General features: G+C 49.2%; 1 protein-coding gene across 4 annotated transcripts in view; it reads right to left on the bottom strand.

Moving 5' to 3' along the window:
* Nucleotides 1-945: 945 nt before the first annotated feature.
* Rad17 (Rad17 checkpoint clamp loader component) overlaps nucleotides 946-12126 on the bottom strand; it is a 91132-nt gene continuing 79951 nt past the window's right edge. For all 4 annotated transcript variants that reach the window (XM_068391012.1, XM_068391011.1, XM_068391013.1 and 1 more), the window contains one exon: nucleotides 946-1341. In XM_068391012.1, the coding sequence (XP_068247113.1) occupies nucleotides 1103-1341 (239 nt within the window). In that variant the 3' untranslated portion in view covers nucleotides 946-1102. The remainder of the gene's footprint in view (nucleotides 1342-12126) is intronic.

Below are 12126 nucleotides of genomic sequence, written 5' to 3'. Positions count from 1 at the left end.
ACCATGGTCTTCCACTGTCTTGGGTTAGAGTTCTCTTGCTTAAAGGTACACTCAGTCACACTGTTCTATCTGGTTTCTTTTCCTCTTGTTTTGTTAAAGTTTTTATTGTTTATATAGGAAATATTCATTTAAATGTTAGTTTTTAAAATATCTTATTTTTCCTTGTTTCCTTTTCTCACTGGGCTATTTTCCCTGTTGCGGCCCCTGGGCTTATAGCATCCTGCTTTTCCAGCTAGGGTTGTGGCTTAGCATTTAATAATAATAATAATAATAATAATAATAATAATAATAATAATAATATATGTATAATATAAAATCAAATTATATTTAGTTTGATAAGACTAAGTATGTATGATGGTGTAGGCATAAGGGGAAAAATCTTGCTTTGGACGAGTCTGATGAAGTTATTCGATAAGGTAAGATTTATTTGGATAAGGGCTTGAGCAATTGAACATTAACACTTTACTTTTGCATTTTAAAAATTGTAGAGCTATGTCAAATAAACCTGTTTTCAAGGACATTCTTCATCAGTCTTCAATAATTTGTTATAACAGAATTGATCCAACCTCTGAAGGAAATTAATCCAAGGTTTTTTCCATACTTGAAAAAAGAAAACTTTGATCCAAGATGTTTTCAGATGTAATAAAAGCTTTATAAAATGTTTTTTACCTTTATAAAGGTTTTAACTTTTACCAGATTTGAAAAAAAAAATTTATGATACAAGATGTTTCATCCAAAATATTTTCACACTTGGAAAAATAACTTTGATCCAAGATATTTACAGATTTGAAAAAAAAGGTTATAAGTATTTTAACATTATGAATGTTTTAACCTTTATTCAGATTTGAGAAAACTGTGATCAAAGATTTTATCCCCCCTAAAAATATTTTCAAAAACCCAAAATACAAATAAAGTTTTTAATAAATAAAATTACACTACAGTATAATCCTTACATACTTTTATTGTTCTTGGTTATTCAATACAAAACTATATACCATTTCATGGAGATCTTTTATAATAGATGCACTATTATTAAAACTGTACAAACAAACTTTACAGAATCATAAGTCGCATATCTCGCACACACTCTAATAAATAATATCTAATCATCAGGATACTCCTCAATCAAGAATTCTTCTTCGGCATCCTCGCACGTTCCGCCATCGATTGGTAACTCTTTATTTTGTTCACCATTGGCAGTTAAATTTGAGTGTAAGGACTCTAGAAACTCTTCGTCTTCTACGTTGCTAACATTGGCATCGTGTTCGTCTAGTCTGTCGCCAAAAGTTTTCATCTGTTGTGCTGAAAAAAGGCCCAGTTCTCTAGTCTTTGTGAAATTACCTGAAATGGAATATCATGGAATTATTTTAGGAATGGTACCTTTTCTAGAACAGTGCTTCAAAACAGGTAAGTATAATGTTCACTTCTTATCCTTTAATCAGTATATATTTTTTCTAGGGAAAGTAGTTTATGCCTTGTGTATACAATGAGCAATGCAGAAAATTTTTAAAGCTTTAAAGAATAACAAATACATTCAGAAACTACTATTGATTGGGAGACAGAAAAGCATATACTGGTAAAACTTGCTAACATTTATTCTTAATATATTCTACTTTTAACTATGTCTTCAAAAGTATCCTCATTGTCATTAATTCCTTTATCATCATTGTTGTTAAAATATCCTCGTTGTGAATTCCTTATCAAAATTATCCAAGTCCCCAACTTGCTAAAGTCTATCACCCTAACAGGACATCACCCACACCATCCTAAAGTATCAGTTGAAGTGAGAATACCGAATAATGGAGATTTAAAAACAAGAATAAGGCAGGTTGGCTTCATCGGACCATCTCTAATTGGATACGCAGGCTAGAATATACACAATTACGTAGAAACTGAGATCAACATAATGCTTCAAACAAACTCTGATGTTTTAAGCAGGAGCAGCATTGAGGCCTTTAATGAATCTGAATAGTTTGCGGTAAGACACTGTACAATACTGCGAATTCAGTGCAAACACCAGCACGAGCAGATGAGAGGCGTGAACGGAGAACGGCAGATGCGAGGCGAGCACAGAGAATCGCAGATTTAGAGCAGCATGTGAAGTGCACATTCAAAGCAGCAGGCGAAGTGCAAATCTGGACCAGCAGATTCAGACCAGCACAAAGAGCGCATTTGGACAAGCGGATATGAAGTGCGCATTTGGACCAGCAGATTCAGACCAGCACAAAGAGCACATTTGGACAAGCGGATATGAAGTGCGCATTTGGACCAGCAGATTTAGAGAAGCACATGAACTGCGCATTTGGACCACCAGATTTAGAGCGGCACGTGAAGTGCGCATTTGGACCTCCAGATTTAGAGCGGCACGTGAAGTGCGCGTTTGGACCTCCAGATTTAGAGCGGCACGTGAAGTGCGCGTTTGGACCTCCAGATTTAGAGCGGCACGTGAAGTGCGCGTTTGGACCTCCAGATTTAGAGCGGCACGTGAAGTGCGCGTTTGGACCAGCAGATTTAGAGCGGCACGTGAAGTGCGCGTTTGGACCAGCAGATTTAGAGCGGCACGTGAAGTGCGCGTTTGGACCTCCAGATTTAGAGCGGCACGTGAGGTGCGCGTTTGGACCTCCAGATTTAGAGCGGCACGTGAGGTGCGCGTTTGGACCTCCAGATTTAGAGCGGCACGTGAGGTGCGCGTTTGGACCTCCAGATTTAGAGCGGCACGTGAGGTGCGCGTTTGGACCTCCAGATTTAGAGCGGCACGTGAGGTGCGCGTTTGGACCTCCAGATTTAGAGCGGCACGTGAGGTGCGCGTTTGGACCTCCAGATTTAGAGCGGCACGTGAGGTGCGCGTTTGGACCTCCAGATTTAGAGCGGCACGTGAGGTGCGCGTTTGGACCTCCAGATTTAGAGCGGCACGTGAGGTGCGCGTTTGGACCTCCAGATTTAGAGCGGCACGTGAGGTGCGCGTTTGGACCTCCAGATTTAGAGCGGCACGTGAGGTGCGCGTTTGGACCTCCAGATTTAGAGCGGCACGTGAGGTGCGCGTTTGGACCTCCAGATTTAGAGCGGCACGTGAGGTGCGCGTTTGGACCTCCAGATTTAGAGCGGCACGTGAGGTGCGCGTTTGGACCTCCAGATTTAGAGCGGCACGTGAGGTGCGCGTTTGGACCAGCAGATTTAGAGCGGCACGTGAGGTGAGCGTTTGGACCTCCAGATTTAGAGCGGCACGTGAGGTGCGCGTTTGGACCTCCAGATTTAGAGCGGCACGTGAAGTGCGCGTTTGGACCTCCAGATTTAGAGCGGCACGTGAAGTGAGCATTTGGACCTCCAGATTTAGAGCGGCACGTGAAGTGCGCATTTGGACCAGCAGATTTAGAGAGGCACGTGAAGTGCGCATTTGGACCAGCAGCACGTGAAGTGCGCATTTGGACCAGCAGATTTAGAGCGGCACGTGAAGTGCGCGTTTGGACCTCCAGATTTAGAGCGGCACGTGAAGTGCGCATTTGGACCAGCAGATTTAGAGAAGCACGTGAAGTGCGCATTTGGACCAGCAGCACGTGAAGTGCGCATTTGGACCTCCAGATTTAGAGCGGCACGTGAAGTGCGCATTTGGACCAGCAGATTTAGAGCGGCACGTGAAGTGCACATTTGGACCTCCAGATTTAGAGCAGCACGTGAAGTGCGCATTTGGACCTCCAGATTTAGAGCAGCACGTGAAGTGCGCATTTGGACCAGCAGATTTAGAGCAGCACGTGAAGTGCGCATTTGGACCAGCAGCACATGAAGTGCGCATTTGGACCAGCAGCACATGAAGTGCGCATTTGGACCAGCAGCACATGAAGTGCGCATTTGGGCCAGCAGATTTAGAGCAGCACGTGAAGTGCGCATTTGGACCAGCAGATTTAGAGCAGCACGTGAAGTGCGCATTTGGACCAGCAGATTTAGAGCAGCACGTGAAGTGCGCATTTGGACCAGCAGATTTAGAGCAGCTCGTGAAGTGCGCATTTGGACCTCCAGATTTAGAGCAGCACGTGAAGTGCGCATTTGGATCTCCAGATTTAGAGCAGCACGTGAAGTGTGCATTTGGACCTCCAGATTTAGAGCAGCACGCATTTGGACCAGCAGATTTAGAGCAGCACGTGAAGTGCGCATTTGGACCAGCAGATTTAGAGCAGCACGTGAAGTGCGCATTTGGACCTCCAGATTTAGAGCAGCACGTGAAGTGCGCATTTGGACCAGCAGATTTAGAGCAGCAAGTGAAGTGCGCATTTGGACCAGCAGATGTAGAGCAGCACGTGAAGTGCGCATTTGGACCAGCAGCACATGAAGTGCGCATTTGGACCAGCAGATTTAGAGCAGCACGTGAAGTGCGCATTTGGACCAGCAGATTTAGAGCAGCACGTGAAGTGCGCATTTGGACCAGCAGATTTAGAGCAGCACGTGAAGTCCGCATTTGGACCAGCAGATTTAGAGCAGCTCGTGAAGTGCGCATTTGGACCTCCTGATTTAGAGCAGCACGTGAAGTGCGCATTTGGATCTCCAGATTTAGAGCAGCACGTGAAGTGCGCATTTGGACCTCCAGATTTAGAGCAGCACGTGAAGTGCGCATTTGGACCTCCAGATTTAGAGCAGCACGTGAAGTGCGCATTTGGACCAGCAGATTTAGAGCAGCATGTGAAGTGCGCATTTGGACCAGCAGATTTAGAGCAGCACGTGAAGTGCGCATTTGGACCAGCAGATTTAGAGCAGCACGTGAAGTGCGCATTTGGACCAGCAGATTTAGAGCAGCACATGAACTGCGCATTTGGACCAGCAGCACGCGAAGTGCGCATTTGGACCAGCAGATTTAGAGCAGCACATGAAGTGCGCATTTGGACCAGCAGATTTAGAGCAGCACGTGAAGTGCGCATTTGGACCAGCAGATTTAGAGCGGCACGTGAAGTGCGCATTTGGACCAGCAGATTTAGAGCGGCACGTGAAGTGCGCATTTGGACCAGCAGATTTAGAGCAGCACGTGAAGTGCGCATTTGGACCAGCAGATTTAGAGCGGCACGTGAAGTGCGCATTTGGACCAGCAGATTTAGAGCGGCACGTGAAGTGCGCATTTGGACCAGCAGATTTAGAGCAGCACATGAAGTGCGCATTTGGACCAGCAGCACGTGAAGTGCGCATTTGGACTAGCAGATTTAGAGCAGCACGTGAAGTGCGCATTTGGACCAGCAGATTTAGAGCGGCACGTGAAGTGCCCATTTGGACCTCCAGATTTAGAGCGGCACGTGAAGTGCCCATTTGGACCTCCAGATTTAGAGCGGCACGTGAAGTGCCCATTTGGACCTCCAGATTTAGAGCGGCACGTGAAGTGCGCATTTGGACCTCCAGATTTAGAGCGGCACGTACCTCCAGATTTAGAGCGGCACGTGAAGTGCGCATTTGGACCTCCAGATTTAGAGCGGCACGTGAAGTGCGCATTTGGACCTCCAGATTTAGAGCGGCACGTGAAGTGCGCATTTGGACCTCCAGATTTAGAGCGGCACGTGAAGTGCGCATTTGGACCTCCCGATTTAGAGCGGCACGTAAAGTTGCATTTGGACCTCCAGATTTAGAGCGACACGTGAAGTGCGCATTTGGACCTCCAGATTTAGAGCAGCACGTGAAGTGCGCATTTGGACCTCCAGATTTAGAGCGGCACGTGAAGTGCGCATTTGGACCTCCAGATTTAGAGCGGCACGTGAAGTGCCCATTTGGACCTCCAGATTTAGAGCGGCACGTGAAGTGCGCATTTGGACCTCCAGATTTAGAGAGGCACGTGAAGTGCGCATTTGGACCAGCAGATTTAGAGAGGCACGTGAAGTGCGCATTTGGACCAGCAGATTTAGAGAGGCACGTGAAGTGCGCATTTGGACCAGCAGATTTAGAGCAGCACGTGAAGTGCGCATTTGGACCAGCAGATTTAGAGCAGCACGTGAAGTGCGCATTTGAACCAGCAGATTTAGAGCAGCACGTGAAGTGCGCATTTGGACCAGCAGATTTAGAGCAGCACGTGAAGTGCGCATTTGGACCAGCAGATTTAGAGCAGCACATGAACTGCGCATTTGGACCAGCAGCACGCGAAGTGCGCATTTGGACCAGCAGATTTAGAGCAGCACGTGAAGTGCGCATTTGGACCTCCAGATTTAGAGCAGCACGTGAAGTGCGCATTTGGACCAGCAGATTTAGAGCAGCACGTGAAGTGCGCATTTGGACCAGCAGATTTAGAGCAGCACGTGAAGTGCGCATTTGGACCAGCAGATTTAGAGCAGCACGTGAAGTGCGCATTTGGACCAGCAGATTTAGAGCAGCACGTGAAGTGCGCATTTGGACCAGCAGATTTAGAGCAGCACGCATTTGGACCAGCAGATTTAGAGCGGCACGTTTAGTGCGCATTTGGACCAGCAGATTTAGAGCAGCACATGAAGTGCGCATTTGGACCAGCAGCACGTGAAGTGCGCATTTGCACTAGCAGATTTAGAGCGGCACGTGAAGTGCGCATTTGGACCTCCAGATTTAGAGCGGCACGTGAAGTGCGCATTTGGACCAGCAGATTTAGAGCGGCACGTGAAGTGCGCATTTGGACCTCCAGATTTAGAGCGGCACGTGAAGTGCGCATTTGGACCTCCAGATTTAGAGCGGCACGTGAAGTGCGCATTTGGACCTCCAGATTTAGAGCGGCACGTGAAGTGCGCATTTGGACCTCCAGATTTAGAGCGGCACGTGAAGTGCGCATTTGGACCAGCTGATTTAGAGCAGCACGTGAAGTGCGCATTTGGACCAGCAGCACGTGAAGTGTGCATTTGGACTAGCAGATTTAGAGCAGCACGTGAAGTGCGCATTTGGACCAGCAGATTTAGAGCGGCACGTGAAGTGCGCATTTGGACCTCCAGATTTAGAGCGGCACGTGAAGTGCGCATTTGGACCTCCAGATTTAGAGCGGCACGTGAAGTGCGCATTTGGACCTCCAGATTTAGAGCAGCACGTGAAGTGCGCATTTGGACCAGCAGATTTAGAGCAGCACGTGAAGTGCGCATTTGGACCAGCAGCACGTGAAGTGTGCATTTGGACTAGCAGATTTAGAGCAGCACGTGAAGTGCGCATTTGGACTAGCAGATTTAGAGCAGCACGTGAAGTGCGCATTTGGACCAGCTGATTTAGAGCAGCACGTGAAGTGCGCATTTGGACCAGCAGATTTAGAGCAGCACGTGAAGTGCGCATTTGGACCAGCAGATTTAGAGCAGCACGTGAAGTGCGCATTTGGACCAGCAGCACGTGAAGTGTGCATTTGGACTAGCAGATTTAGAGCAGCACGTGAAGTGCGCATTTGGACCTCCAGATTTAGAGCGGCACGTGAAGTGCGCATTTGGACTAGCAGATTTAGAGCGGCACGTGAAGTGCGCATTTGGACCTCCAGATTTAGAGCGGCACGTGAAGTGCGCATTTGGACCTCCAGATTTAGAGCGGCACGTGAAGTGCGCATTTGGACCTCCAGATTTAGAGCGGCACGTGAAGTGCGCATTTGGACCTCCAGATTTAGAGCGGCACGTGAAGTGCCCATTTGGAACTCCAGATTTAGAGCGGCACGTGAAGTGCCCATTTGGAACTCCAGATTTAGAGCGGCACGTGAAGTGCCCATTTGGACCTCCAGATTTAGAGCGGCACGTGAAGTGCCCATTTGGACCTCCAGATTTAGAGCGGCACGTGAAGTGCCCATTTGGACCTCCAGATTTAGAGCGGCACGTGAAGTGCCCATTTGGACCTCCAGATTTAGAGCGGTACGTGAAGTGCCCATTTGGACCTCCAGATTTAGAGCGGCACGTGAAGTGCCCATTTGGACCTCCAGATTTAGAGCGGCACGTGAAGTGCCCATTTGGACCTCCAGATTTAGAGCGGCACGTGAAGTGCCCATTTGGACCTCCAGATTTAGAGCGGCACGTGAAGTGCGCATTTGGACCAGCAGATTTAGAGCAGCACGTGAAGTGCGCATTTGGACCAGCAGCACGTGAAGTGTGCATTTGGACTAGCAGATTTAGAGCAGCACGTGAAGTGCGCATTTGGACCAGCAGATTTAGAGCAGCACGTGAAGTGCGCATTTGGACCAGCAGCACGTGAAGTGCGCATTTGGACTAGCAGATTTAGAGCAGCACGTGAAGTGCGCATTTGGACTAGCAGATTTAGAGCGGCACGTGAAGTGCCCATTTGGACCTCCAGATTTAGAGCGGCACGTGAAGTGCCCATTTGGACCTCCAGATTTAGAGCGGCACGTGAAGTGCCCATTTGGACCTCCAGATTTAGAGCGGCACGTGAAGTGCCCATTTGGACCTCCAGATTTAGAGCGGCACGTGAAGTGACCATTTGGACCTCCAGATTTAGAGCGGCACGTGAAGTGCCCATTTGGACCTCCAGATTTAGAGCGGCACGTGAAGTGCGCATTTGGACCTCCAGATTTAGAGCGGCACGTGAAGTGCGCATTTGGACCTCCAGATTTAGAGCGGCACGTGAAGTGCGCATTTGGACCTCCAGATTTAGAGCGGCACGTGAAGTGCGCATTTGGACCTCCAGATTTAGAGCGGCACGTGAAGTGCGCATTTGGACCTCCAGATTTAGAGCGGCACGTGAAGTGCGCATTTGGACCTCCAGGTTTAGAGCGGCACGTGAAGTGCGCATTTGGACCTCCAGGTTTAGAGCGGCACGTGAAGTGCGCATTTGGACCTCCAGATTTAGAGCGGCACGTGAAGTGCGCATTTGGACCTCCAGATTTAGAGCGGCACGTGAAGTGCGCATTTGGACCTCCAGATTTAGAGCGGCACGTGAAGTGCGCATTTGGACCTCCAGATTTAGAGCGGCACGTGAAGTGCGCATTTGGACCTCCAGATTTAGAGCGGCACGTGAAGTGCGCATTTGGACCAGAAGATTTAGAGAAGCACGTGAAGTGCGCATTTGGACCTCCAGATTTAGAGCGGCACGTGAAGTGCGCATTTGGACCAGCAGATTTAGAGCGGCACGTGAAGTGCGCATTTGGACCTCCAGATTTAGAGCGGCACGTGAAGTGCGCATTTGGACCAGCAGATTTAGAGCAGCACGTGAAGTGCGCATTTGGACCAGCAGCACATGAAGTGCGCATTTGGATCAGCAGCACATGAAGTGCGCATTTGGACCAGCAGATTTAGAGCAGCACGTGAAGTGCGCATTTGGACCAGCAGATTTAGAGCAGCACGTGAAGTGCGCATTTGGACCAGCAGATTTAGAGCAGCTCGTGAAGTGCGCATTTGGACCAGCAGATTTAGAGCAGCTCGTGAAGTGCGCATTTGGACCAGCAGATTTAGAGCAGCTCGTGAAGTGCGCATTTGGACCTCCAGATGTAGAGCAGCACGTGAAGTGCCCATTTGGACCTCCAGATTTAGAGCGGCACGTGAAGTGCCCATTTGGACCTCCAGATTTAGAGCGGCACGTGAAGTGCCCATTTGGACCTCCAGATTTAGAGCGGCACGTGAAGTGCCCATTTGGACCTCCAGATTTAGAGCGGCACGTGAAGTGCCCATTTGGACCTCCAGATTTAGAGCGGCACGTGAAGTGCCCATTTGGACCTCCAGATTTAGAGCGGCACGTGAAGTGCCCATTTGGACCTCCAGATTTAGAGCGGGACGTGAAGTGCCCATTTGGACCTCCAGATTTAGAGCGGCACGTGAAGTGCCCATTTGGACCTCCAGATTTAGAGCGGCACGTGAAGTGCCCATTTGGACCTCCAGATTTAGAGCGGCACGTGAAGTGCGCATTTGGACCTCCAGATTTAGAGCGGCACGTGAAGTGCGCATTTGGACCTCCAGATTTAGAGCGGCACGTGAAGTGCGCATTTGGACCTCCAGATTTAGAGCGGCACGTGAAGTGCGCATTTGGACCTCCAGGTTTAGAGCGGCACGTGAAGTGCGCATTTGGACCTCCAGGTTTAGAGCGGCACGTGAAGTGCGCATTTGGACCTCCAGGTTTAGAGCGGCACGTGAAGTGCGCATTTGGACCTCCAGGTTTAGAGCGGCACGTGAAGTGCGCATTTGGACCTCCAGATTTAGAGCGGCACGTGAAGTGCGCATTTGGACCTCCAGATTTAGAGCGGCACGTGAAGTGCGCATTTGGACCAGAAGATTTAGAGAAGCACGTGAAGTGCGCATTTGGACCTCCAGATTTAGAGCGGCACGTGAAGTGCGCATTTGGACCAGCAGATTTAGAGCGGCACGTGAAGTGCGCATTTGGACCTCCAGATTTAGAGCGGCACGTGAAGTGCGCATTTGGACCAGCAGATTTAGAGCAGCACGTGAAGTGCGCATTTGGACCAGCAGCACATGAAGTGCGCATTTGGACCAGCAGCACATGAAGTGCGCATTTGGACCAGCAGATTTAGAGCAGCACGTGAAGTGCGCATTTGGACCAGCAGATTTAGAGCAGCACGTGAAGTGCGCATTTGGACCAGCAGATTTAGAGCAGCTCGTGAAGTGCGCATTTGGACCAGCAGATTTAGAGCAGCTCGTGAAGTGCGCATTTGGACCAGCAGATTTAGAGCAGCTCGTGAAGTGCGCATTTGGACCTCCAGATTTAGAGCAGCACGTGAAGTGCGCATTTGGACTCCAGATTTAGAGCAGCACGTGAAGTGCGCATTTGGACCTCCAGATTTAGAGCAGCACGCATTTGGACCAGCAGATTTAGAGCAGCACGTGAAGTGCGCATTTGGACCAGCAGATTTAGAGCAGCACGTGAAGTGCGCATTTGGACCAGCAGATTTAGAGCAGCACGTGAAGTGCGCATTTGGACCAGCAGATTTAGAGCAGCACGTGAAGTGCGCATTTGGACCTCCAGATTTAGAGCAGCACGTGAAGTGCGCATTTGGACCAGCAGATTTAGAGCAGCACGTGAAGTGCGCATTTGGACCAGCAGATGTAGAGCAGCACGTGAAGTGCGCATTTGGACCAGCAGCACATGAAGTGCGCATTTGGACCAGCAGATTTAGAGCAGCACGTGAAGTGCGCATTTGGACCAGCAGATTTAGAGCAGCACGTGAAGTGCGCATTTGGACCTCCAGATTTAGAGCAGCACGTGAAGTGCGCATTTGGACCAGCAGATTTAGAGCAGCACGTGAAGTGCCATTTGGACCTCCAGATTTAGAGCAGCACGTGAAGTGCGCATTTGGACCTCCAGATTTAGAGCAGCACGTGAAGTGCGCATTTGGACCAGCAGATTTAGAGCAGCACGTGAAGTGCGCATTTGGACCAGCAGATTAGAGCAGCACGTGAAGTGCGCATTTGGACCAGCAGCACATGAAGTGCGCATTTGGACCAGCAGATTTAGAGCAGCACGTGAAGTGCGCATTTGGACCAGCAGATTTAGAGCAGCACGTGAAGTGCGCATTTGGACCAGCAGATTTAGAGCAGCACGTGAAGTGCGCATTTGGACCAGCAGATTTAGAGCAGCACGTGAAGTGCGCATTTGGACCTCCAGATTTAGAGCAGCACGTGAAGTGCGCATTTGGACTCCAGATTTAGAGCAGCACGTGAAGTGCGCATTTGGACCTCCAGATTTAGAGCAGCACGTGAAGTGCGCATTTGGACCTCCAGATTTAGAGCAGCACGTGAAGTGCGCATTTGGACCTCCAGATTTAGAGCAGCACGTGAAGTGCGCATTTGGACCTCCAGATTTAGAGCAGCACGTGAAGTGCGCATTTGGACCTCCAGATTTAGAGCAGCACGTGAAGTGCGCATTTGGACCTCCAGATTTAGAGCAGCACGTGAAGTGCGCATTTGGACCAGCAGATTTAGAGCAGCACGTGAAGTGCGCATTTGGACCAGCAGCACGCGAAGTGCGCATTTGGACCAGCAGATTTAGAGCAGCACGTGAAGTGCGCATTTGGACCAGCAGATTTAGAGCAGCACGTGAAGTGCGCATTTGGACCAGCAGATTTAGAGCAGCACGTGAAGTGCGCATTTGGACCAGCATATTTAGAGCAGCACGTGAAGTGCGCATTTGGACCAGCAGATTTAGAGCGGCACGTGAAGTGCGCATTTGGACCAGCAGATTTAGAGCGGCACGTGAAGTGCGCATTTGGACCAGCAG

This window comes from Palaemon carinicauda, chromosome 17 (genome assembly GCF_036898095.1).
Source record: "Palaemon carinicauda isolate YSFRI2023 chromosome 17, ASM3689809v2, whole genome shotgun sequence".
Taxonomy (NCBI): domain Eukaryota; kingdom Metazoa; phylum Arthropoda; class Malacostraca; order Decapoda; family Palaemonidae; genus Palaemon; species Palaemon carinicauda.
This window is presented reverse-complemented; position numbering and strand designations above follow the sequence as displayed.